Source organism: Lichenostomus cassidix, unplaced genomic scaffold, assembly GCF_008360975.1.
Source record: "Lichenostomus cassidix isolate B80296 unplaced genomic scaffold, HeHo_3.0 HiC_scaffold_33, whole genome shotgun sequence".
In the NCBI taxonomy this organism is placed as follows: domain Eukaryota; kingdom Metazoa; phylum Chordata; class Aves; order Passeriformes; family Meliphagidae; genus Lichenostomus; species Lichenostomus cassidix.
Window position 1 is genome coordinate 3,826,295 of NW_028147632.1, and position 26,414 is coordinate 3,852,708.

Here is a 26,414-nt window from a genome sequence, read left to right on the forward strand (position 1 = left end):
AAACTGGGCTCTGACCCCCAAAAATTCGGGTCTGAGAGCCCAAAATTGGGCACTGAGATCCCAAAATTGGGCATCAAGACCCCAAAATTGGGCTCTGACCCCCAAAAATTCGGGTCAGAGACCCCAAATTTCGGGTCTGAGATCCCAAAATTGGACATTGAGATCCCAAATTGGACCTCAAGACCTCAAAATCAGGAGCCGAGACCCCAAAATTTGGGTCAGAGATCCCAAAATTTGGTCTCTGACCCCCAAAATTGGGCTCAGGAACCCCAAAATTCGGGTCTCACACCCCAAATTCGGGCTCAGCCCCCCCAGCCCTGCTGTCCCCAGCTGGGTGACATCGCCGGCATGCGGTGACGTCATCGGGACACCCCTGGAGCGGCGCCAGGACCCCCAAATTCGGGCTGAGGACACCCCGGGGGTCACCTGCTGTCACCTGCGGCCACCTCAGGTACTGGGAATCCGCGCTGTGTGTCACCTGTGTGTCACCTGTGTGTCACCTGTGTGTCACCTGTGTCACCTGTGTGTCCCCAATGTCACCTCTGTGTCACCTCTGTGTCTCCTAATGTCACCTGTGTGTCACTTGTGTCACCTAATGTCACCTGTGTGTCACCTCTGTGTCACCTGTGTGTCACCTGTGTCACCTCTGTGTCCCCTAATGTCACCTGTGTGTCACCTGTGTGTCCCCAATGTCCCCAACATGTCACCTCTGTGTCCCCAGTGTGTCATCTGTGTCCCCTAATGTCCCCAACGTGTCACCATTGTGTCGCCAATGTGTCCCCTAATGTCCCCAATGTCCTCTCTGTGTCCCCTTGGTGTCCCCAGTGTGTCCCCAATGTCCCCAACATGTCACCTCTGTGTCCCCAATGTCTTCTCTGTGTCACCTGTGTGTCCCCAGTGTGTCCCCAATGTCCCCTAATGTCACCTCCTGTGTCCCCTAATGTCACCTCTGTGTGACCCCAATGTCCCCAATTGTGTGTCCCCAATGTCCCTTCCTGTGTCCTTTCTGTGTCCCCAATGTCCCTTAATGTCCCCTGCCATGTCCCCAATGTCCTCTCTGTGTCCCCAATGTCCCCTCCCTGTCCCCCCCATCTCCCCTCTGTCCCCCCGATGACGTCACCTCTGTCCCCCAGGTCCCCCCATGGCCGAGGGTGGCTCCTCCCCCGCTGTCCCCCCCGGGGAGGTGACAGAGCCCAGGGGTGACACCGGGGGTGACATCGAGGGTGCCACGGTCACTGTCACCCCCTGGGCTGGCGGCATCACCATCACTGTCACCGCGGCGCCGGCGGAGGAGGACACCGAGGACATCGAGGATGTTGGGGACATCGGGGACGTTGGGGACGTTGGGGACATCAAGAAGATTGGGGACATTGGGGACTCAGGGGATGTTGGGGACATCAGGAAGGTCCAGGACCTTGGGGACATCAAGGACCTTGGGGACACTGAGGACATTGGGGACCTTGGGGACATCAAGAAGGTCCAGGACCTCAGGGACCTTGGGGACATCAAGAGCTTTGGGGACCTTGGGGAACTTCAGGATGTTGGGGACATTGAGGACATTGGGAACACCAAGAACATGAGGGACGTTGGGGACATCAGGGGTGTTGGGGACATTGGGGACATCAAGAGCCTTGGGGACATTGGGGACATCGGGAAGGTCCAGAACCTCAGGGACCTTGGGGACATTGGGGACGTGAAGAACCTTGAGGACATCAGGGACATCGGGAACATCCAGGATGTTGGGGACCTTGGGGACATCAAGGACCTTGGGGACATCAAGGGCATTGGGGACATCGGGGACATTGGGGACACTGGGGACAGGGATGTCCCAACCCCAGGTGACAGCGATGTCACCACCCCGAGGGACACTGGGGACAAGGATGTCCCAACCCTTGGGGACAAGGGTGGCGGTGACAGGGATGTCCCAGCTGTGAGGGACGTTGGGGACATCGGGGACTGGAATGGCCCCAACCCCCTGGAGGAGGACATTGGGGACAAGGATGTCACCATCCCAGGGGACGTTTGGGACATGAATGTCACCATCCTGAGGGACGCTGGGGACAGGAGTGGCACTGGCTCCAGGGACACTGGGGACATCCCAATCTCTGAGGACAGGGACATTGAGAGGGACCTTGGGGACAGAGATGTCACCATCCTGAGGGACACTGGGGACATCCCGGTCTCTGGGGACACCGGGGACAAGGATGTCACCATCCCAGGGGACGTTTGGGACAGGGATGTCCCAGTTTTTGGGGACAAGGATGTCACCACCCTGAGGGACGTTGGGGACATCGCAGTCTTTGGGGACAAGGACACTGGGGACAGGGATGTCACTGTCCTGAGGGACATCAGGGACGTTGGGGACAGTGTCACCACCCCGAGGGGCGTTTGGGACGGGGACAGTGGGGACAGAGGTGTCCCAGCTCTTGGGGACAAGGATGGCACTGTGCAGCTGGTCAGGGACCTTGGGGACATCAGGGACATTGGGGACAGGGAGGTGCCAGTCCTTGGGGACATCAAGGACAGTGATGTCACCTCCCTGAGGGACACTGGGGACAGTGGGGACATCGCTGTCCCCAGGGATGAGGACAGGGACAGTGGGGACAGCGATGTCACCTCCCTGAGGGACATCAGGGATATGGAGGTTTTTGGGGACAGGGCTGTCCCACCTCCCATGGACTTTGGGGACAGTGACGTCACCACGCCAGGTGACACTGGGGACATCGGGGACAGTGACGTCACCGTCCTGAGGGACACTGGGGGCATCGCTGTCCCCAAGGATGAGGACAGGGACATCGGGGACGGTGATGTCACCACCCCAGGGGACACTGGGGACCTTGGGGACATCGCTGTCACCTGCCAGGCTGGTGGCATCACCATCACGGTGGTGGCTCCGCCCCCCGAGGAGGAGGAGCTCCCAGATGATGACGTCATTGCTTATGATGTCATCCCTGCTGATGTCACAACAGCCAGGGAGGGCGATGACGTCACAGAGGGGCGGGGCAGCCCCTCCCCTCCCCCCGCCGGTGATGTCATGGCCAAGAGTGACGTCACTTCCTCGGCGGCGAGGGATGACGTCACTGCTGATGTCATCAAAGATGATGACATCACTTCCCCTGCCCCAGAAGAAACGCTCGCTGATGACGTCATCGTCCCTGGGAGTGACGTCATTGCTGATGTCATCACTCCTGGATGTGACCTCACTGATGACATCATCATCCATGGGAGTGATGCAACCAGTGACATCATTGTCCCCGGATGTGACACAACTGATGATGTCATCATCTGGGGTGACCTCCCACGAGATCTGGATGACGTCACCGATGACCTAATCACCCTGCATGACCTTGCTGATGACGTCATCACCCCCGAGAGCGATGTTGCTGATGACCTCATTGAACATGGCTTCCCTGATGACATCATCGCCTGGGGTGACGTCACACCTCCCCTCCCAAGGGACGATGATGTAATACCCAGGGATGACATCACCGATGACGTCATTGACACGGACACGCCTGCCGATGACGTCATCGCCATCCATGACCTCCCCTCCCTGTCTGGGGATGACATCATCGATGACGTCATCCCCGGGGGACACCTCCTCGATGACGTCATCCATCAACACGACCTCACCGATGACGTCATTGAGGATGATGATGACATCAACCTGCCCGGCCTGGGGCCCCTCCCTGCCGATGACGTCATCACCGCCGATGACGTCACCTCCTCCCTGCTGGGTGACGTCACCGGTGACCTCGACGGCGCCTGGGACGACCTCGCCGATGACGTCACCGCCGACCCTGATGACGTCACAGCCGACGATGACATCACGCCCTTCCTGCCCTTGGACCGCCCACCAGGCCCTGACGATGACATCACCGATGACGTCACCCCGGGGGCGGAGCAGCCTCTGCTCGGCTCCTCCCCCTTCGGCCGCCGCCAGGATGTCGGCGATGACGTCACCGATGACATCACCGAGGAGGCGCCCCGGGAGGGTGGGGCAGGTGAGAGGGGCGTGGTTGTCAGAAGTAAGTGGGCGTGGTCAGGGCTAAGTGGGCGTGGCCAGAGTTTAGTGGGTGTGGTCATGGCGCATTGATAAATGGGCGTGGTCAGCGCTCAATGGGCGTGGTCAGGGCTAAGTGGGCGTGGCCATGACGCGATGGGTGTGGTCATTTCAAACGGGCGTGGTCTGGAGTAAATGGGCGTGGCCATTGCTCAGTGGGCGTGGCTAAACAGGGTTTTTGGGGCGGGAATTGCCATTCGGGGTGTGGTTATTGAATGGGCTGCGGTCCGATGGGCGTGTCCCTCCCTGACCACGCCCCCTCTCCCTGGCCCCGCCCCCAGGCGCCCCCCAGACTCCTCCCCCCGGCTGCCCCCTGCTGTTCCTGGCTCTGCTCTGCCTCCTGCTGGCGCTGCTGCTGCTCGCCGGGCTCTGCGCGGTACGGGGGGAGAGAAATACCCCGGGGGGCAGAAAAATACCTCAGGGGGGCAGAAAAATTATCTGGGGGGGCAAATAAATACCTGGGGGGCAGAAAAAATATACATGGGTGGGTAGAAAAATTATCTGGGGGGCAGAAAAGTTACCTGGGGGGGGCAGAAAAAATACCTGGAGCGGCAGAAAAATTATAGGGGAGGGTGAAAAAAATATCGGGGAGGGATAAAAAAATATCAAGAGGGGGCAGAAAATATGGGAGAGGGGGAAAAAGTTACCCGGGAGGGGCGAAAAATAACCCGGGGGGCAAAAAAAATTATCTGGGGGGCAAAAAATATCAGGGAGGGATAAAAAATAACTGGGGAGGGGGTGGAAAATTCCCTGGGGGGGGAAAAAACTATTGGGGAGGGGCAAAAGAACATGGGGGAGGGGTCCCAAATTCAGGGGGGAGGGGAAGAAATCCCTGGGAGGGTCCCTGAGGGGTCCTGAGTCCATTTTTGGGGTTCCCGGGGTGGTTTTTGGGGTTCTCAGGCTATTTTCGGGTATCCTGGGTCCATTTTTGGGGTATTTTTGTTGTTCCCGGGGTGTTTTTTGGGTATCCTGTGTCCATTTTTGGGGGTCCCGGGGGTGCTTTTTGGGGTTCTCAGGGTGTTTTTTGGGTTCCCAGGGGTATTTTCGGGTATCCTGAGACCATTTTTGGGGTATTTTCAGGATTCCCGGGGCGTTTTTTGGGGTTCTCAGGGTATTTTTGGGTATCCTGGGTCCATTTTTGGGGTTCCCGGGTTGTTTTTTGGGGTCCCAGGGGTGTTTTTGGGGTCCCTGACCCCCCCCGCCCCTCCCCCCCCAGGCCGTTCATTACGTCAAAGTTTTCATCATCAGCTCAGCTGCTCTCGCTGTGCCTCCAGCCGAGGCTTTCCCGTGACAGAAACACCCCGAAATCACCCCAAAATCACCCCAAAATCATCCCAAAACCATCCCGAATTCATCCCGAAATCCTAATAAATTATACTGAAAAAAACCTCTGAGTTTGAGTCATTCCTGTGAGCGAAAATCCCCCAAAATCATCCCAAAACCATCCCGAATTCATCCCGAAATCCTAATAAATTATATTGAAAAAAAACCCCAAGTGTGAGTCATTCTTGAGAGCGAAAATCCCCTGAATTTACCCCAAAATCACCCCAAATGCACCTCGAAATCATCTAGAAATTCTAATAAATTATATTGAAAAAAATCCCTTCAGTTTGTGGGATTTTTCCTGTGAGTCAAAATCCCATGAATTAATCCCAAAATCACCCCAAAATTCATCCCAAAATTCATCCCAAAATCATCCAGAAATCCTAATAAATTATGTCGAAAAAAATCTCCGAGTTTGAGTCATTTTTGTGAGCTAAAATATCCCGAATTTGCCCCAAAATCATCCCAAAATCATCCCAAAATCATCCTGAATTCATCCCGAAATCCTAATAAATTATACTGAAAAAAACCCCAAGTGTGAGTTATTCTTGAGAGTGAAAATCTACAGAATTCTCCCCAAAATCACCCGAAAATCCTAATAAATGATATTGAAAAAAATCCCCTCAGTTTGAGTTATTCCTGAGCTAAAATCCCCTTAATTAATCCCAAAATCATCCCAAATTCACCCTAAATTTACTCCAAAATCACCCCAAATTCATCCCAAAATCCTAATTAATTATATTGAAAAAAAACCCCAAGTGTGAGTTATTCTTGTGAGCTAAAATATCCCGAAATCACCCCAAATTCATCCCAAAATCACCCGAAAATTCCCACAAATCCCCCAAAATCCTAATAAATTCACCCCAAAATCCAAATAAATTATCCAAAACCCAAATAAATTCCCAAAAATCAAAATAAATTCCCCAAAAATCCCAATAAACTTCCCCAAATCCCCCAAAAAATCTCCTCAAAATTCCCTTTAACGTCCCCAACTCCTCCCCTTGGGGACATTGGGGACATTGGGGACACAGTCCAGACTTGTCCCCACCTTGGGGACATTGGGGACATTGCCCAGACTTGTCCCCTGGTCAAGGGCACTGGCTGTGGACAATGAGCCATTTGTCCCCAAGTGCCACCAAGGGGGGAGGGGTGGTGACACCTGGGGGGGTTGGGGACATTGGGGACATTGAGGATATTGGGATTTGGGGACTTTTGGGGATTTGGGGACATTGGGGACATTGGAGGCTTTGGGGACATTTGGGACATTGGGATTTGGGGACATTGGGGACACATTGGTGACCCTCATCTCCCGCTGTCACCCCCATGGCGACAGCCCTGTCCCCACCCAGCAGGTGGCACTGCCACTCCCTGTCCCCGAGGCCATAAGTTGGGGACAGCCGGGGAGGTGGCAGCGCCGCGGAGGTGACAATGGGGACAATGGCGACACTGGCGGTGGCTCTGGGGACACTGCTGCTGCTGGGGGGTGAGCAGGGGGCTTTGGGGACATTGGGGACTTTGGGGACATTGGGGACATTGGGGACTTTGGGGACTTTGGGGACATTGGGGACATTGGGGACATTGGGGACATTGGGGACTTTGGGGACTTTGGGGACATTGGGGACATTGAGGACATTGGGGACTTTGGGGACTTTGGGGACTTTGGGGACATTGGGATAAAGGGGACAACGGGGTGGCTTTGGGGACACTGAGGGACAATGGGGACATCGGGGATAAAGGGAGGACATTGGGGACATTGAGGGGCTTTGGGGACGTGGCGGGATTTGGGACATTGGGGTGGCTTTGGGGACATTAAGGGACATCGGGGAACATTTGGGGACAGCGGGAGGGACACGGGAGGGGCTGCGGGTGTCCCTGTCACTGTCCCCAGCCTGTCCCCAACCTGTCCCCTCAGGTCCCGCCGCTCCCCTCCCTCTCCCCGAGCCTTGGGGACAAGCGGTGACATCGCTGCTGCAGTCGCTGGTGGCTCCGGCGACACCTCGGCGACAACAGGCGACATCACCGCGCGGCTTCGGCGAGTGGCTGCGGGACTTGGGGACATCGCTGCAGGGCCACCCGGGGCGTCCCCAGGCGCCGAGGGGACCTTGGGGACAACCCGGGGGACCTTGGGGACAACCCGGGGGACCTTGGGGACAGCCTGGGCTGCCGAGAGGACCTTGGGGACATCCCGGGGGACCTCGGGGACATGGCGGAGGGGTGGCGCGGTGGCAGCAGGGCCAGGAGTTGGGGACACCGCAGGGGACAGCGGGGGTTTGTCCCCAAGAGGAGGTGACAGAGGGGACACGGAGCCAGGGACAGGCGGCAGGTCCCCAGATGCCACCCCCGCCCGTCGCGGGCCAGGTGACAACGGGGACAGCTCCCCAGGAGGAGGGGACAGCTCCCCAGGAGGAGGTGACACCGGCGACACGTCCCCAGGGACAAGGGACAAGTCCCCAAGTGCCACTGCCGCCTGTCCGGGGACAAGGGACGAGTCGCCTGTGGCCAGTGCCACCTCCCCCGGGCCAGGGGACAATGGGGACAGCGGGGACAGCTCCGCAGGGCCACCAAGCCCGCCGGCAGGGGTGGCGCAGAGGCCTTGGGGACATCGCGGGTCATCAGGGGACATCGAGGGACACTGAGGAGAGCGAGAGCCGCGGTGAGGGGACAGCTGGGGACACTCTGGGGACAGCTGGGGACAGCTGGGGACACTCTGGGGACAGCTGGGGACACCCTGGGGACACTGGGATGGTTTTGGGGACACTTTAAGGACACTCAGGGGACACCGGAGGGGCTCTGGGGACACTCTGGGGACATTCAGGGAGGCCAGGATGGCTTTGGGGACACTCGGGGGACAGCAGGAGGGGCTTGGGGACACTCGGGGGATGGTTTGGGGACAGCGGGGGACAGCGAGGGGAGGATTTGGGGACACCAGGAGGGGCTTTGGGGACACTCAGGGGACACTGGAGGGACTCTGGGGACACTCTGGGGACATTCAGGGACACCGGGAGGGACTTTGGGGACACCGGAGGGTGGTTTGGGGACACTCTGGGGACACTTCGGGACACATGTCCAGCGCTGTCCTTGTCACCTCGGCAGGTTGGGGACACTCGGAGGAGGTGCAGGAGCCACTCTAGGGCTGGGGTGGCCTCGTGTCGCTGTCACCGTGTCACTGTCGCTGTCACCGTGTCACTGTCGCGATGTCACCGTGTCACTGTCGCGATGTCACCGTGTCACTGTCGCGATGTCACCGGCCCCGTGTCCTCCTCCTGTCGCCGGGTCACCATCCCCGTGTCCCCAGTCTGTCCCCAGTCTGTCCCCTCTTGTCCCCTCCCTGTCACCTCCCTGTCCCCAATAGAGGTGTAAGCAGCACTGTCATTGTCACTGTCACTGTCACTGTCGCTGTCCGTGGTGACACCGAGGTGACACCGAGGGGTTTGGTGTCCTTCCGCGGTGACAGCGCTGAGAGAGGCGACAGCGACACGGTGGCACTTGGCGACTTTAATGGGGACGCCTGGGGTGCCCAGGTGACAACGGTGACACTTCCTGGGGACACTTCTGGGCACCTCCGGGATGCTGGTGACACTGCTTGGGGACATTGACGGATCGGGGGACAGCGGTGGCACTTGGGGACAACTCCCAGCTCCGGGACAGTGGTGACACTGGCTGGTGACATTCCCGCGGTGTCCCTCGGGGGGTCAGGCGGTGCCACCCCTCCCCCCTGTCCCCTCTGTCGCCGCGGCGCGGGGGGGCGGGGCTTTGTCCTTGTCGCCTCTGTCGCCGCTTTTGTCGCCTTTGTCGCCTCTTTTGTCGCCGCTATCGCCGCCACTATCGCCACTATCGCCACTATCGCCGCTGTCGCCGCTGTCGCCGCTGTCGCCGGCCGGCCAGGCGGGCAGAGGTGGCCAAGGGGCGACAGGGAGATCCGGGGGGGGAGGGGAGGGGGAGGGGCGATCGGCCATGGCTGGGGGGAGGGGCGGCAGTGACCACCGGTGACACCGGTGACATCCCAGTGACCCAACCAGTGACCACCAGTGACCACCAGTGACCACCAGTTCATCCCAGTTCCTCCCAGTGACCACCAGTAACATCCCAGTGACATCCCAGTGACCACCGGTGACACCAGTGACACCAGTAACTCCCAGTTCCTCCCAGTGACCCAACCAGTGACCACCGGTGACCACCGGTGACATCCGGCGACATCCCAGTTCCTCCCAGTGACTCAACCAATGACCACCAGTTACCTCCCAGTGACATCCCAGTTCCTCCCAGTGACACCCAATGCATCCCAGTGACCACCAGTGACCTCCAGTGACATCCCAGTGACCACCAGTGACCCAACCAATGACCACCAGTTCATCCCAGTTCCTCCCAGTGCCCCCCAGTGACATCCCAGTGACCTCCCAGTGCCCACCAGTGACCTCCAGTATCCCAACCAATGACAACCAGTGACATCCCAGTTCCTCCCAGTGACCACTAGTTTGCTCCCAGTGCCCCCCAGTGACCTCCCAGTTCCTCCCAGTGCCCCCCAGTGACCTCCCAGTGTCTTCCCAGTTCCCCTCCAGTCCCTCCCAGTGACCAGTGGTGACAACCAGCTTGCTCCCAGTTCCCTCCCAGTTCCCTCCCAATTCCCTCCCGGTTCTTCCCAGTGCCCCCCAGTGCCTCCCAGTCACAACCAGTTTGCTCCCAGTTCCCTCCCAGCTCTTCCCAGTTCCTCCCAGTGAAAACCAGTGCCTCCCAGTTGCTTCTAAGTGACCCCCAAGTCCATCCCAGTTCCTCCCAGTGACAACCAGTGACCACCAGTGCTTTCCTGATATCTTCCCAGTTCTCCCCATTAACCCCCCAGTCCATCCCAGTCCATCCCAGTCCATCCCAGTCCATCCCAGTCCATCCCAGTCCATCCCAGTCCCCCCCAGTACCTGGCAGCGCTGCACTGGGAGCAAACTGGGAGCAAACTGGGAGCACTGGGAAGCTCCTCTGCCTCTTAAAGGCTGCCGGGGGGTGGGGGAGGGGCGGGGGTTGGGTTTGGGACATTCCAGGTGTGTCATCCCGAATTTTGGGAAGTCCCAGGCTCGGGACTGGCTGAACTGGGAGCACTGGGAGCACTGGTTTGGGGTTTGGGGCTGAACTGGGAGCACTGGTTTGGGGGGAGGGGGGAGGGGCTGTGGTTCCACCCACGGGGGGGAGGGGACAGCTGGGGTGGGGGAGGGGCTGGGAGTGGGCTGAGAGTGACCCCAGTGACCTCATCCCAGTGTCCCCAGTGACCCCAGTGACCCCAGTGACCCCAGTGACCACAGTGACCTCAGTGTCCCCATGGATGTCACCATTCCCAGTGACCCCAGTGACCCCAGTGTCCCCAGTGACCTCATCCCAGTGTCCCCACTGTCCCCAGTGTCCCCAGTGACCCCAGTGTCCCCATGGATGTCACCATTCCCAGTGTCCCCAGTGACCTCATCCCAGTGTCCCCACTGTCCCCAGTGACCCCAGTGACCCCAGTGTCCCCAGTGACCTCATCCCATTGTCCCCAGAGTCCTAAGTTGTTCCCAGTGTCCCCAGTGTCCCCATGGATGTCCCCATTCCCAGTGACCCCAATGTCCCCCCAGTGTTCCCACTGTCCCCAGTGCCTCCAATGTCCCCATGGATGTCACCATTCCCAGTATCCCTGCTGTCCCCAGTGTCCATTCCCAGTGTCCCCAGTGTCCCTAATGTCCCCAGTCGTCCCTATGGATGTCACCATTCCCAGTTTCCCCATTGTTCCCATTGTCCCCATTGTCCCCATTCCAGTGTCCCTATTGTCCCTATTGTCCCTAGCCCAGTGTCCCCATTGTCCCCAACATCCCCATTCCAGTGTCCCCAGTGTCCCCAGTGTCCCCAGTGTCCCCAGTGTCCCCAGTGTCCCCAGTCCCAGGCCAGGGCCAGATCCGAGACTTTATTTGGGATCCTTTGGGACCCTTTGGGATACATTAGGATTCTTTGGGAACCTTTGGGGTCCTTTTGGCTCCTTTAGGATTCTTTGGGATCTTTTGGGTTCCTTTGGGGTCCTTTAGGATCCTTTGGAGTTCTTTCCAGATCCATTGGGAACCTTTGGGATCCATTGGTCTCCTTTAGGATTCTTTAGGATCTTTTGGGCTCTTTTAGGATCTTTTAGGATCCTTTAGGTTCCCTATTTCCTGCACCCCCCACAGCCATCCCCAGCCCCTTCCCCATCCCCAGCTCCCTCCCTGGCTCCAGATCCCGATCCCGATCCCGGTCTGCCCCCAGAGGATCCTGACCCTCCATAGGATCCCGGACCACCCCCATAGGATCCCCCATAAGATCCTGGTCTGCCCCCATAGGATCCCTGTCCACCCCCATAGGATCCCTGACCCGATCCTGATCCCGATCCTGATCCTGATCCAGATCCCGATCCCACTCCTGGTCCTATTCCTGATCCCGATCCCGATCCCGATCCTGACCCCACTCCTGGTCCTATTCCTGATCCACCCCCATAGGATCCATATCCCGATCCCGATCCCGGTCTGCCCCCATAGGATCCCTGTCCACCTCCATAGGATCCCTGTCCCGATCCCGATCCCGATCCCGACCCCACTCCTGGTCCTATTCCTGATCCACCCCCATAGGATCCATATCCTGATCCTGATCCCGATCCCGATCCACCCCCATAGGATCCAGCCCCATATCCCGATCCTGACCCAGCCCCATATCCCGACCCCGACCCCGGTCCCCGCCGCACGGGGATGTATCCCCCGATCCTCGCCGGGTCGCGCAGCCCCGGAACGAAGGGGATCCCGGGATTTTTGTAACCGGGGCGCTGGAGAACCCCGGAGGAGCCCGAAATTCCCGATCCGCCCCCGTAGGATCCTGATCCGCCCCCATAGGATCCTGAACTTCCAGAGGATCCTGATCCGCCCCCGTAGGATCCTGATCCGCCCCCGTAGGATCCCGAACTTCCAGAGGATCCTGATCCCCCATAGGATCCCGATCCGCCTCCATAGGATCCTGATCCACCCCCATGGGATCCAGATCCGCCCCCATAGGATCCTGGTCCCCCATAGGATCCTGATCCGCCCCCAAAAGATTCCGGAATGCCCCCATAGGATCCCGGTCTGCCCCCATAGGATCCTGGTCCTCCTCCATAGGATCCCGAACTTCCAGAGGATCCTGATCCCCCAGAAGATCCCGGTCTGCCCCCATAGGATCCCGGTCTGCCCCCATAAGATCCCGGTCTGCCCCCATAGGAACCTGGTTTGCCCCCATACGATCCTGACCCTCCATAGGATCCCGGTCTGCCCCCATAGGATCCCAAACTTCCAGAGGATCCTGATCCCCCATAGGATCCCGATCCGCCCCCATGAGATCCTGACCCTCCATAGGATCCCGAACTTCCGGAGGATCCCGATCCGCCCCCATAGGATCCTGATCCGCCCCCATAGGATCCCGATCCGCCCCCAAAAGATTCCGGAATGCCCCCATAGGATCCTGGTTTTCCCCCATAAGATCCCGAACTTCCAGAGGATCCTGATCCCCCATAGGATCCCGACCCGCCCCCATAGGATGCTGCGTCATCCCCGTAGGACCCCGAGGATCCCCCGTAGGACCCCGAGCTGTCCCCATAGGAATCCAGACCCCCGTAGGAACCGGATCCACCTCCACCTTGGGAGCCGGGTCTGCCTGATCCCGATCCAGGTCTGCCCGATCCAGATCCGGGTCTTCCTGAACCAGATCCCGATCCAGGTCTGCCTGATCCCGATCCGGGTCTTCCTGATCCAGATCCCGATCCGGATCCAGATCCAGGTCTGCCTGATCCTGATCCAATTCCCCCTTGGGATCCAGATCCGGGTCTTCCCGATCCAGATCCGGATCCAGAGCCAGGTCTTCCCGAGCCGGATCCCCCATAGGATCCCGATCCCAATCCCCCATAGGATCCTGGTTTTCCCCCATAGGATCCTAAATTCCCGGAGGATCCCGACGTGCTGTAGGATCCCGAATCTCCTCCATAGGATCCCGAATTTCCCGAGGCTCCCGATCCCCCATAGGATCCCGAATTTCCCCCATAGGACCCAGAGTTCCCTCCATAGGATCCGGAATTCCCTCCATAGGATCCGGAGCCTCCAGACGATCCCGATCCGCTTCCAGAGGATCCCGAATTTCCCGAGGATCCCGAATTCCCGGCGGATCCTGAATTTCCCGAGGATCCCGAATTCCCGGATCCCAGCTGGGGGCTCAGGAATCCCAGAGGATCCTTGCAGGGATCGACTCCAGCCGGCAGCGGAGCCAGGTCGGATCCGGATCCTGATGCATACCCCGATCCCGATCCAGATCCGGGTGAGTCGCAGCGCCCGGAGGCGGCTGGGGGAGGGGAGAGGTCAGGGGAGCCCAGTTTGTCCCAGTTCAGCCCAGTTCACATCCCAGTTCATCCCAGTGCCACCCAGATTCCATATCCATCATTCCCAGTCCATCCCAGTTCCTCCCAGTCCATCCCAGTTCCTGTCCCACTTCCTCCTAGTCCATCCCACTTCCCAGTTCCTCCCAGTTCCTCCCAGTCCATCCCAGTCCATCCCAGCTCATCCCAGTCCATCCCAGTCCCTCCCAGTTTCCATATCCGTCATTCCCAGTCTGTCCCAGTTCATCCCAGTTCCCATCCCAGCTCATCCCAGTCCATCCCAGTCCATCTCAGTTCCTCCCAGATTCCATATCCGTCATTCCCAGTCTGTCCCAGTTCATCCCAGTCCATCCCAGTCCATCCCAGTCCCTCCCAGACTCTGTATCCATCACTCCCAGTCCTTCCCAGTCCCACCCAGATTCCATAGCCGTCATTCCCAGTCTGTCCCAGTCCATCCCAGTCCCTCCCAGATTCCCTATCGCTCCATCTCCGTCCCTCCCAGTCCCTCCCAGTCCCTCCCAGTTCCTGTCCCAGTTCACGTCCCACACTTCGCCTCGCTGACCTCATCCCAGTTCCTCCCAGTCTATCCCAGTTCCTCCCAGTGACGTGGCTGGGATAGAACGGGACCCGTTCCCCATTCCCAGTTCATTCCAGTTCATCCCAGTTCCCCCAGTTTCCATCCCAGTCTATCCCAGTTCATCCCAGTGACCCCAATCTCCATCCCAGTTTATCCCAGTCTATCCCAATCTCTCCCAGTCCCTCCCAGTGTCTCCCAGTCTACTCAGTCTATCCCAATCTCCATCCCAGTCCCTCCCAGTTCATTCCAGTCCCTCCCAGTCCATCCCAGTCCCTCCAACCTCCCATCCCAGTTCCCCCATTCCCTGTTCCAGTCCTTCCCAGTTCATCCCAGTCCATCCCAGTTTAACCCAGTCCACCTCAATCTCCATCCCAGTCTCCATCCCAGTCTCTCCAGTCTCCATCCCAGTCCCTCCCAGTCCATCCCAGTTCCCCCAATCTCCATCCCAGTCTCTCCCAGTTTGCCCAATCTCCATCCTAGTTCTTCCCAGTCCCTCCCAGTCTCTCCAATCTACATCCCAGTTTATCCCAGTTTATCCCAGTCTATCCCAATCTCCATCCCAGTCCCTCCCAGTCCCCCCAGTCCCACCTGGCAGCAGCAGCAGCAGCAGCAGCGCAGCTCCCGGAGCCATCGGGGCAGGGAGGGGACAGGGAGGGGACAAACTGGGAGCACTGGGAGCCAACTGGGAGCCAACTGGGAGTGAACTGGGAGCGAACTGGGAGCACCTTAAATAGGGCAGGTGGGGTGGGGGAGGGGCGGGGGGAGGAGGCCACGCCCACCGCAAATCCTGTGAGTCACTGGGATTGACCTGCTTGGGGTGGGGGGGGGGAGTGGGGCAGGTGGGACACACCTGGGGACACACCTGGGGACAGCTGGGACACGCCTGGGGACAGCTGGGAGAGATGGGATTCACCTGGGACACACCTGGGGACACCTGGGAGAGATGGGATTCAGCTGGGACACACCTGGGGACACACCTGGGGACACACCTGGGGACACCTGGGAGAGATGGGATTCAGCTGGGACACACCTGGGATAGACGCGGGGACACTGGGGACACACCTGGGGAGAGATGGGATTCACCTGGGATAGACCTGGGGACACCTGGGATACACTTGGGGACATTTGGGATATACCTGGGATAGTTGGGATACACCTGGGGACACCTGGGATATACCTGGGGCACACCTGGGATAGGTAGGATAGACCTGGGGACACCTGGGATAGATGGGATTCACCTGGGACACACCTGGGACAGCTGGGACACACCTGGGATAGACCTGGGGACACCTGGATAGACCAGGGGACATCTGGGATATACCTGGGGTACACTTGGGGACACTTGGGATATACCTGGGGACACCTGGGATAGGTGGGATTCACCTGGAGACACCTGGGGGATGTTGGGATAGCTGGGATAAACTCGGGACACACCTGGAATACACCTGGGATACACCTGGGATACACCTGGGATGTCTGGGATACATCTGGGGGATTTGGGACACACCTGGAACACATCTGGGGACACCTGGGATAGCTGGAAAACACCTGGATCACACTTGGGCCACACTGAGATCCCACCTGGGATACCTGAAACACCTGGGAAACACCTGAGTTGCACTTGGGTGACACCTGGATCACCTGGGACACACCTGGATCACACCTGGGGACACCTGGGGACACCTGGAAAACACCTGGATCACACCTGGGGGGATACTGGGATAACTGGGATGCACCTGAGACACACCTGGAGCACCTGGGACACCTGGAAAACAGCTGGGTCACACCTGGGGGGGAGACTGGGACACCTGGGACACACCTGGGGACACCTGGGTCACATCTGGATCACACCTGGCCTACCTGGGTCACATCTGGGGACACCTGGATACACCTGGGTCACACCTGGGTCACACCTGGGTCACACCTGGATCCCCCTTGGGGGCTCAGGGCTCACCTGGCCGGGATTGGGGTCAAAGGTCAGAGGTCAGAGCTCACCTGGCCAGCCAGGTGAGGTCTCAGGGCTCACCTGGGCTCACCTGGCCGGGATTGGGGTCAAGCTTGGGGCGTGGCTGACGCCAAACTGACCTCGACCCCCACCCAGGGGCGTGGCCGGCAGGTGAGGGGCGTGGCCAGCAGGTGAGGGGCGTGGCCTCCCCGGAAGTGGCCAATTTAAGGGGTGGGGGGAAGAATTTGGGGAAAATTTGGAGAATATTAGGGAATTTGGGGGAATTTTGGGAGATTTTGGGGAGAATTTTCGGGCAATTTGGAGGAATTTGGGGAAAATTTGGGGATTTGGGGAGAATTTGGGGGAATTTTGGGGAAATTTTTGGGGAATTTTGGGGAATTTTTGGGAATTTAGGGGAATTTTGGGGGAATTTTGGTCTGTTTGGGACTGCAGAGGTCCTGGGATGCTGAATTTGGGGGAAATTTGGGGAAATTTGGGGGAATTTGGGGGAATTTGGGGGAATTTGGGGGAAATTTGGGGGAATTTGGGGAAAATTTTGGGGAATTTGGGGTCCTGGAGATGTCTGTGGAGGAGGAGAGAAGAATTCCTGAAATTTTGGGGGATTTTGGGTCGATTTGGGTGATTTTGGGGCGATTTTGGCGATTTTTGGGTTCCCCAACCTCCCCCCGGAACCTCCTCCCGCCTCGGCGACCCTACAAAAACACCGAGGCTCCTCCCCCCTCGCCAAGCCACGCCCCTCCCCCAAAGCCCCTCCCCCTTCCGCGCACAAAGCGCTGCCCCTCCCCCACCCCAAATCCGGGGGTTCCTCCTTCCCTCCCCTCCCCCCAAATTCCCCAAAATCTCTAAATCCCCCAAAATCCCTCAACTCCCCAAATCCCAAAATCCCCCAAATTTTCCCCAAAACTCCCAAATTTCCCCAAAATCCTCCAAACTCCCCAAATCCCATCAACCTCTCCTCCCCCTGAAATCCGCAAATTTCTCCCCAAAAGGCGATTTTGGGGGGTGGGGGTGGGGTGGCCAGGCCGCCCTCCCCTTAGCCCCTCCCCACCCCTCCCCGCCCCTCCCCACCCCCAGGAAAAGCCTCTTTTCCTCTCCCTCCCCACCCTCCCCTCCCTCCCCTCCCCCGCCGCCTCCAGCTCCTCTCAACCCCCTCGGTGAGTATTTTGGGGACCCCGCCCCTCCCCCACCCCTCCCCACCACCGCGGACCCCAGGGTGGGGAGGGCGCGAGGGGTCCCCAGGGTTTCCCTCCCCACCCCTTTTATTTTTGGGGATTTTTCTCTTCCACAAAGAGCTCCCCTCCGCCCCTCCCCCACCCGCCTCACCCGCCGCTCCGGGGGTCCTGGGGGTCTGCCCCTCCCCCCACCCCCTCCCCAAATTCGGGGGTCCCAAAAAACCCCCCCCGATCCCAAAAAATCCGGATTTTGGGGTCGATTTCCCGCGATTTTGGGGCTTTTTTTTTTTAAAAAAAAATTTTTCTCTCCATCGCGACTTCCCGCGGAGATCCGGATGCTTTGGGATTTCCAACCCGGAATTTTGGGATCCTCTCCGGAATTTTGGGATCCTCCCGGATTTTTGGGATCACCCGAGATCCCCCCCAAAAAAAATTTTGGGGATTTCCCTCCAAGGAATTCCTGGGAAGTTCGGGATGCTCCGGAATTCCCCCGCCTTTGGATTTTTTTGGGATTCCCACCCCGGTTTTGAGATTTCCCAGTTTTCCAGGTTTTTTTTGGGATCCCCCCGGAATTTTGGGATCCCCCCCCCCCCGAGATTTTTGGGATTCTCCTCGAATTTTTGGGATTCCCACGGGATTTTTGGGATTCTCCCCGAATTTTTGGAATCCCCGCCTGAGATTTTTGGGATTCCCGCGGGATTTTTGGGATCGCCCCCGGAATTTTGGGATCCCCCCGGAATTTTTGGGATCCCCCCCCCGAGATTTTTGGGATTCTCCCCGAATTTTTGGGATCCCACGGGATTTTTGGGATCCCCACCCGGAATTTTGGGATTCCCACGGGATTTTCGGGATTCCCACCCGGAATTTTGGGATTCCCACGGGATTTTCGGGATTCCCTGAATCCCAAATTTCCACCCCCAAGGATTTTTGGGATTCCCTCCTGGACATTCCCCGATCCCAACCTCGGGATTTCCTGGGAATTTCCCCAAAATTCCTCGGATTTCCCCCAAAATTCCTGGGATTCCTGGGACTCCCCCGGCTGCCCTGGTGGCCTCTGTCCTGTTTCTGGTGTCCCCAGTGTCCCCAGCTGTGTCCCCAAACCTCACCCCTGGTGCCACCAGCGTCCCCAATCCCATCCCGAATTGCTCCACCATTCCCAAATTCCATCCCAGATCCCTCAAACTCCATCCCTGGTGTCTCCATCATTCCCAAACTCCATCCCAGGTTCCTCCACCACCCCCAAACCCATCCCAGATCCCTCAAACCCAATTCCAGGTTCCTCCACCATTCCCAAACTCCATCTTTGGTTCCTCAAACCTCATCTCCAGATCCTTCCACCCTTCTCAACCCCATCCTAGGTTCTTCAAACCTCATCCCAGATCCCTCAAACTCCATCCCAGGTGTCTCCATCATTCTCAAATTCCATCCCAGGTTCCTCCACTGTCCCCAAACTCCATCCCAGGTCCTTCAAACCTCATCCATGATCCCTCAAACCCAATTCCAGGTTCCACCATTCCCATCCCAGGTTCCTCCACCATTCCCAAACCCATCCCAGATCCCTCAAACCCAATTCCAGATCTCTCCATGATTCCCAAACTCCATCCCAGATGTCTCCACCATTCCCAAACTCCATCTTTGGTTCCTCAAACCTCATCCCAGATCCTTCCACCATTCCCAATCCCCATCCCAGGTTCTTCAAACTCCATCCCAGTTCCCTCAAACTCCATCCCAGATCCCTCAGCCATTCCCAACCTCCATCCCATGTCCCTCAATCATTCCCAAACCTCATCCTAGGTTCCTCAAACCTCATCCCAGATGTCTCCACCATTCCCAAAACCCATCCCTGATATCTCCATCATTCCCAAACCCCATCCCAGACCCCTCCAACCCAATTCCAGGTCCCTGAAACTCCGTCCCTGGTGTCTCCATCATTCTCAAACCCCATTCCTGATCCCTCAAACCCCATTCCTGGTATCTCCACCACCCCCAGGCCCCTCGGGATGGCAGTTCCAGGCTGGAACCTTCTCCATCATTCCCAAACCTCATCCCAGATCCCCCAAACTCCATCCCTGATGTCTCCACCATTCCCAAACTCCATCGTTGGTCCCCCAGTCCCCATCCCATCATCCCATCAGGTTCCTCCATCATTCCCAAACTCCATCTCTGGTTCTTCCACCATTCCCAAACCCAATCCCAGATGTTTCCACCATTCCCAACCTCCATCCCATGTCCCTCAATCATTCCCAAACCTCATCCTAGGTTCCTCAAACCTCATCCCAGATCCCTCAAACTCCATCCCTGATCCCTCAGCCATTCCCAAACTCCATCCTTGGTTCCTCCACTGTCCCCAAACCCCATCCCAGATGTCTCCATCAATCCCAAACCTCATCCCAGACCCCTCAAACCTCATCCCAGATCCCCCAAACTCCATCCCAGATGTCTCCACCATTCCCAACCTCAATCCCTGGTATCTCCACCATCCCCAAACCACATCCCAAGTTCCTCCACCATCCCCAAACCCCAATCCACGTCTCCCAGGCCCCTCGGGATGGCAGTTCCAGGCTGGAAGCTTCTCCACCATTCTCAATCCCCATCCTAGGTTCCTCAAACCTCATCCCAGATGTCTCCACCATTCCCAAAGTCCATCTCTGGTTCCTCCATCATTCCCAAACCTCATCCCAGATGTCTCAAACCTCATCCTAGATCCCCCAAACTTCATCCCTTATGTCTCCACCATTCCCAAACTCCATCCTTGGTCCCCTAGTCCCCATCCTAGGTTCCTCCACCATTCCCAATCCCCATCCCAGGTTCCTCAAACCCCATCCCAGATGTCTCCACCATTCCCAAACTCCATCCCAGGTTCCTCCACTGTTCCCAGACCCCATCCTAGATGTTTCCACCATTCCCAAACTCCATCCCATGTCCCTCAATCATTCCCAAACCTCATTCCAAGTTCCTCCACCATTCCCAAACCCCATTTCCGATGTTTCCACCATTCCCAAACCTCATCCCAGATGTCTCCACCATTCCCAAACTCCATCCCATGTCCCTCAATTATTCCCAAACCTCATCTCTGGTTCCTCAAACCTCAATCCCTGGTTCCTCCATGATTCCCAAACCCCATCCCAGGTTCCTCCACCATTCCCAAACCTCATCCTAGGTTCCTCAAACCCCATCCCAGATGTCTCCACCATTCCCAAACTCCATCTCTGGTTCCTCCATCATTCCCAAACCCCATCCCAGATATCTCCACCATCCCCAAACCCCAATCCATGTCTCCCAGGCCCCTCGGGATGGCAGTTCCAGGCTGGAAGCTGCAGCTCCTGGAGCGCCGACGCCGCGAGGAGGAATCGCTGAGGCGCCGAGAGAAGGAGCAGCGAGACAGAGCAGCTCAGGTGCCTCCCTGGAAACGGGAGCTGCTGGAGAGACGGCGAGCCCGAGCCGGCCTGGGGGGGCCAGCCGAGAATCCCCCCAAAAATCCCGAAATTCCGGCCAAACATCCCGAAATTCCAGCCAAAAACCCCGAAATTCCAGCCAAAAATCCTGAAATTCCAGCCAAAAATCCCGAAATTCCAGCCAAAAATTCAGAAAATCTGCCCAAAAATCTGGAAAATCTGCCAAAAAATCCTGAAAACCTGCCAAGAAATACTGAAAATCTGCTAAAAAATACCGAAAATCTGCCCAAATATCCTGATAATCTGCCCAAAAATACCGAAAATCATCCCCGCGATGCCAAAAATCCCAGTAGTTCTGAAAACTCCCCACAGGACCCCAAAAATCCCGAATATCGTCCCCACCATGCCAAAAATCCCCCAAATTCTGAAAACTCCCCACGGGATCCCAAGCCAACTCGAGATCCCGAAAATCATCCCTGGGATGCCAAAAATCATCCTTGGGATCCCAAAAATCCCACCTGGGATTCCGAAAATCCCCAAAATTCCAAAAATCCCACCTGGGATCCCAAAAATCATCCCTGGGATGCTGAAATCGTCCCCCAGGACCCCAAAAATGACCCTCAGGACCCCAAAAATGACCCCCAGGACCCCAACCCCCCCCGGGGTCGCGTCAGTCGCCTCCGGAGTCGCTTTGTCCACCCTGGGGACAGCGAGGGACAGCGGGGAGGGGACAGCGGGGTGGGGACAGCCGAGGGGACAGCAGGGGTCAGGGGTCATGGGGGGGTCAGTTTGGGGTCAGCTGAGGGTCAGGGGTCAGCCAAGGGTCACAGGGTTGTCACCAATTTGGGGTCACCAGAAGGTCAGGGGTCAACCAAGGGCTTGGGGACAACTGTGACCCATCGGGTTGTCACCAATCTGGGGTCACCTGAGGGTCAAGGGACAGCGAAGGACACAGGGGTGGTCAGGGGACATGGGTTGGTCACCAGTTTGGGGTCACCGGAAGGTCAGGAGGTGACCAAGACCCCCAGGACAGGCAAGGGACATGGAGTGACCACCGGTGTGGTGACATCCGAGGGTCAGGGGACAGCCAAGGACACGGGGATGGGCAAGGGACACGGAGTGACCGCTGTGGGGACAGCCGAGGGGTCAGCCAAGGGTCACGGGGTGGTCACCACCTTGGGGACAGCCGAGGGACAAGGGGTGGTCAGGGGGATGGTCAGGAGCTGGAAGGTGGCAGAGGGACGGGGAGGTCAGGGGACAGTGGGGACAGTGGGGACTCAGGGGACACAAGGGACAGCCAACGGCCACGACACCCCGGCGCCACCCAAGCCCCCCGTGACCTCCCCGTCCCCAGTGTCACCGGTGTCGCCTCCCTCGGTGTCACCTCCCCGCGAGGGCGTGGCCGCGCTGTCGCCGGGGGTGGCACTGCCGGGCTCGGGCGCTGTCGCGGTGTCGCCTAGCGCTGTCCCTGTGTCCGGCTCTGTCCCCAGCGCTGTCCCCAGCTCTGTCCCTGTGTCCGGCTCTGTCCCCAGCTCTGTCCCCAGCTCTGTCCCCGTGTCCCCTGACTCTGTCCCGCTGTCCCCTAGCTCTGTCGCCGTGTCCCCAGCTGTCCCCAACTCTGTCCCCAGCGCTGTCCCCGTGTCCGGCTCTGTCCCCAGCGCTGTCCCGGTGTCCCCAGCTGTCCCCAGCGCTGTCCCCTCGGCCATGCGGGGCTCCCCCCGCCGCGACCCTCCCTGTCACCCTCCCTGTCCCCACCCGGCGCTGCAGCGGCGCAGCGGCAACACCATCACCGTGCGGCCGCGCCGGGCGACATCCGCTGCCTCTGGTGGCCCCGGGGGTGGCCCTGGTGGCCCCGGGGGTGACCCTGGTGGCCCCGGTGTCCCCGCGCCGCCCCCCGAGCCCCCCCCGGGCCCCCCCAAGAAGCGATACCCCACGGCAGAGCAGATCCAGGTGATCGGGGGGTACCTGGCGCTGCCGCGCTCCTGCCTGGCCAAGAGCGACCAGCACAGGAAAAAGGTACTGCGACCCCCCTGTCACCTCTGTCACCTCCCCCGTGTCACCTCTGGGTCCCTCTGGGTCATCCCCGTGTCCCTCTGTGTCCCTTTGTGTCACCTCTGGGTCATTGATCCTGCCTGGCCAAGAGTGACCAGCACAGGGAAGAGGTACTGCGACCCCCTTGTCACCTCTGTCACCTCCCCCGTGTCACCCCTGTGTCCCCCCGGGTCATCCATGTCATCCCTGTGTCCCTCTGTGTCACCTCTGTGTCCCACTGGGTCATTACTCCTGCCTGGCCAAGAGTGACCAGCACCGGAAAAAGGTACTGCGACCCTCCTGTCACCTCTGTCACCTCCCCCGTGTCACCTCTGGGTCCCTCTGGGTCACCCCTGTGTCCCCCCGGGTCATCCATGTCACCCCTGTGTCCCTTTGTGTCCCTTTGTGTCACCTCTGGGTCATTGATCCTGCCTGGCCAAGAGTGACCAGCACAGGGAAGAGGTACTGCGACCCCCTTGTCACCTCTGTGTCACCTTTGTCACCTCCCCCGTATCCCTCTGGGTCACCCCTGTGTCCCTCTGGGTCATCCCTGTCAGCTCTGTGTCCCTCTGTGTCACCTGGGTCACCTCCGAGCCCCCCATGTCACCCTCGTGTCACCAGGTTCCCCTGTGTCCCCTCGTGTCCCTGTGTCACCTCTGTGTCCCTCCAGTGTCACCCCCAGGTGTCCCTGTGTCCCCTCTGGGACCCCCTGGGATCCCTCCTGTCCCCTGCTGTCCCCAGATGTCCCCATCCTGTCCCCAAACTGTCCCCACTGTGTCCCCAAACTGTCCCCAAACTGTCCCCTGCTGTCCCTCCCACCCCCATTTTGGGGCTCCCAGTTGTCCCCCGATTTGGGGACAATGACAAGGGGGGGTGTCACCTCCTCCCCTCCCCCCCCGGGTTACCCAGAATCCTCCCGGGAGCCCCAAAAACAGGAACCCGGGGGGGGGAGGGGCAGGAAGTGGTTCCCGCGGTGGCCGCCAGGCGCCCCTCCCCCACCCTCCCTCCCAACCCCCCAAATTTCTCTGCCGAAACCCCCAAAATTACCCCAAAATTCCCAAAATTCCTCCCAAAATTCCCCCAAATTCCACCCTAAAATCCCCCAATTCCCCCACCCCAAATCCCCATCCCAACGTCCCCAACATCCCCAATGTCCCCAATGTCCCAAATGTCCCCTGACATCCCCAATGTCCCCAATATCCCAAATTCCCTACAATCCTCTCTGCTGTCCCCAAATGTCCTCAATGTCCCCAATGTCCCCAATATCCCAAATTTCCCAAATCTCCCCCAATGTCCCTAATGTCCCCAAGTGACCCCAATGTCCCCAAATGACCCCAACATCACCTGACATCCCCAATCCTCCCAATGTCCCCAATGTCCCCAATGTCCCCAATGTCCTCAATGTCTCTAATATCCCAAACACGCCTTGGCATCCCCAATGTCCCCAAATGTCCCCAATGTCCCCAATATCCCAAAATATCCCAAATCCCCCTAATTCCTGCAATGTCCCAAATGTCCCCAACGTCCCCTGATGTCCCCAATGTCCCCAATGTCCCCAATATCCTCAATGTCTCTAAAATCCCAAACACGCCTTGGCATCCCCAATATCCCAAATTTCCCCCAATGTCCTCAATGTCCCCAATGTCCCCAATATCCCAAATTTCCCCCAATCTACTCAATGCCCCCAATGTCCCCAACTGTCCCCAACTGTCCCCAACTGTCCCCAACATCCCCAATATCCCAAAATATCCCAAATCCCCCCGATATCCCAAATTCCCGCAATGTCCCCAACGTCCCCTGATGTCCCCAATGTCACAAATGTCTCCTGATGTCCCCAATGTCCCCAATATCCTCAATGTCTCTAATATCTCAAACACCCCTTGGCATCCCCAATATCCCAAATTTCCCCAATGTCCCCAAATGTCCCCAATGTCCCCAATATCCCAAATTTCCCCCAATTTTCTCAATGCCCCCAATGTCCCCAAGTGTCCCCAACTGTCCCCAATATCCCAAAATATCCCAAATCCCCCCGATATCCCCAATTCCCGCAATGTCCTCAACGTCCCCTGATGTCCCCCATGTCCCCAATATCCTCAATGTCTCTAATATCTCAAACACCCCTTGGCATCCCCAATGTCCCCAATGTCCCCAATTTTCCCCAATCTACTCAATGCCCCCAATGTCCCCAACATCCCAAACCCCCCCTGCTGTCCCCTGCTGTCCCCTGATGTCCCCAACTGTCCCCAGCTGAAGATCTGGTTCAGCGAGCAGCACCTGGAGAGAACCTTCTGCTATCCCTCGGAGGGAGCAGTGCTGGAGGCTTGGGGACCCCAGGAGGAGACCTTGGGGACAGCCCAGGGACACTTGGGGACAGCCCAGGGACACTTGGGGACAGCCCAGGGCCACCAGGAGAACGAGGAGGAGGAGGAGGAGGAGGAGGAGGATCTTCCTCCTGCCGTGAGAGGAGGGATGCTGAGGGGGAGAGCTCTGCTTGTCGGTGGGTTTTGGGGGGATTTGGGGTGATTTGGGGGGATTTGGGGGTTGAATTTGGGGGTGATTTGAGGAATTTGGGGAAATGGGGGTTTGGGGGGATTTGGGGTGATTTGGGTGGATTTGGTTTGGGAGATTTGGGAATCTGGGGGGTGATTGGGGAATTTGGGGGATTTTGGGGGTTTGGAGGGATTTGGGGGAGACTGGAGGGGATTTGAGGGGGGATTTGGGGAGTTTGGGGGAAATTTGGGGGGATTTGAGGAGAATTTTGGGGGGATTTGGAGGTATTGGGGTGATTTGGGGAATTTGAAAGTTTGAGGGGATTTGAGGGGATTTGGGGAGGATTTGGGGAAGGGGATTTGAGTGGATTTTGAGGAGGGATTTGGGGTGATTTGAGGGAGATTTGGGGTGATTTGAGGAAAATTTGGGGTTTTGAGGTTTGGGAAGGGATTTGGGGAGATTTGAGGGATGGGGTTTGAGGGGAAGGATTTGGGGGTTTGGGAAGGGATTTGGGGGGATTGAGGGGATTTGGGAGTGATTTGGGGGATTTGGGGGAATTTGGGGAGAGATTTGTGGGATTTAGGGGCTTGGGGGTGATTGGAGGGAATTTGGAGGTGATTTGGGGTGGATTTGGAGGAATTTGGGATCCCAGGCAATCTCTGGGCTGTCTTTAAGGCGATCAATGAGCAGATTTGGAGGATTACTAGAAATTTAGGGCCGAATTTGAGGGATTTAAAGGATTCCGTGAGGATCCTGAGCTTGTCTGGAGCGAATTTTGGGGGAATTTCAGCACCAAACAGGATCCTTTAACCCTTTAATCCCCGTTTTTCCCCCTCAGACGAATCCTGCCGTCGATAACCCTGGCTGAGACCCCTGAGACCCCTGAGATCCCTGAGACCCCTGAGACCCCCAAGGACCCCCAGGGACCCCCAGGGACCCCCAGGAAACCCCCAAGGACCCCCAACGCCGGCGCTGGGGGAGGGGAAACCTCCCCTCCAGGACCCCCAGGAGGGGCAGAGC

General features: G+C 58.1%; 3 protein-coding genes across 5 annotated transcripts; 2 read left to right on the forward strand and 1 right to left on the reverse strand.

Annotated features, from left to right (window-relative positions):
* Nucleotides 1-225: 225 nt before the first annotated feature.
* Nucleotides 226-5,431, forward strand: LOC146421571 (uncharacterized). 3 transcript variants are annotated; one of them, XM_085047194.1, is made up of 8 exons: nt 226-451; nt 1,134-1,459; nt 1,496-1,816; nt 1,913-2,535; nt 2,617-3,151; nt 3,650-4,004; nt 4,345-4,439; nt 5,280-5,431. In XM_085047194.1, the coding sequence occupies exons 2-8, from the start codon at nt 1,142-1,144 to the stop codon at nt 5,352-5,354; spliced, it is 2,322 nt and encodes a 773-aa protein (XP_084903320.1). In that variant the 5' UTR covers nt 226-451; nt 1,134-1,141; the 3' UTR covers nt 5,355-5,431. The 3 variants fall into 3 exon arrangements, with proteins under 3 accessions (XP_084903320.1, XP_084903318.1, XP_084903317.1); XM_085047192.1 differs by having other exon boundaries at nt 228-451; nt 2,617-2,708; nt 2,823-4,004; XM_085047191.1 differs by having other exon boundaries at nt 228-451; nt 2,617-4,004.
* A 4,933-nt stretch (nt 5,432-10,364) lies between these two features.
* On the reverse strand, nt 10,365-15,634 carry LOC146421572 (uncharacterized). The gene is made up of 5 exons (XM_085047170.1): nt 15,549-15,634; nt 14,929-15,402; nt 12,745-13,729; nt 11,836-12,606; nt 10,365-10,371 (listed from the first exon to the last, which is right to left on the reverse strand). The coding sequence occupies exons 2-5, from the start codon at nt 14,969-14,971 to the stop codon at nt 10,365-10,367; spliced, it is 1,806 nt and encodes a 601-aa protein (XP_084903296.1). The 5' UTR covers nt 14,972-15,402; nt 15,549-15,634.
* Nucleotides 15,635-17,409: 1,775 nt separating this feature from the next.
* On the forward strand, nt 17,410-26,315 carry PPP1R18 (protein phosphatase 1 regulatory subunit 18). The gene is made up of 5 exons (XM_085047208.1): nt 17,410-17,460; nt 20,762-21,391; nt 21,431-22,889; nt 25,152-25,401; nt 26,233-26,315. The coding sequence occupies exons 2-5, from the start codon at nt 20,772-20,774 to the stop codon at nt 26,250-26,252; spliced, it is 2,349 nt and encodes a 782-aa protein (XP_084903334.1). The 5' UTR covers nt 17,410-17,460; nt 20,762-20,771; the 3' UTR covers nt 26,253-26,315.
* Nucleotides 26,316-26,414: the final 99 nt, after the last annotated feature.

Bases quoted from the DNA above. Each gene is read 5' to 3' on its own strand.
- LOC146421571 (XM_085047191.1), top strand. From the start codon at position 1,142: ATGGCCGAGGGTGGCTCCTCCCCCGCTGTCCCCCCCGGGGAGGTGACA. The intron at 1,817-1,912 runs GACAGGGATGTC...AAGGGTGGCGGT, and splicing joins GGGACATTGGGGACACTGGG to GACAGGGATGTCCCAGCTGT. The intron at 2,536-2,616 runs CTCCCTGAGGGA...CAGCGATGTCAC, and splicing joins ATCAAGGACAGTGATGTCAC to CTCCCTGAGGGACATCAGGG.
- LOC146421572 (XM_085047170.1), bottom strand. From the start codon at position 14,971: ATGGCTCCGGGAGCTGCGCTGCTGCTGCTGCTGCTGCTGCCAG. The intron at 13,730-14,928 runs GTGGGACTGGGG...CCCCTCCCCCAG, and splicing joins GCTGCTGCTGCTGCTGCCAG to CCGCCTCCGGGCGCTGCGAC. The intron at 12,607-12,744 runs GTCAGGATCTCA...CTATGGGGGCAG, and splicing joins AGTTCGGGATCCTATGGAGG to ACCGGGATCTTATGGGGGCA.
- PPP1R18 (XM_085047208.1), top strand. From the start codon at position 20,772: ATGGCAGTTCCAGGCTGGAAGCTGCAGCTCCTGGAGCGCCGACGCCGC. The intron at 21,392-21,430 runs CTGGGATTCCGA...CAAAAATCCCAC, and splicing joins TGGGATCCCAAAAATCCCAC to CTGGGATCCCAAAAATCATC. The intron at 25,402-26,232 runs GTGGGTTTTGGG...TTTCCCCCTCAG, and splicing joins GGGGAGAGCTCTGCTTGTCG to ACGAATCCTGCCGTCGATAA.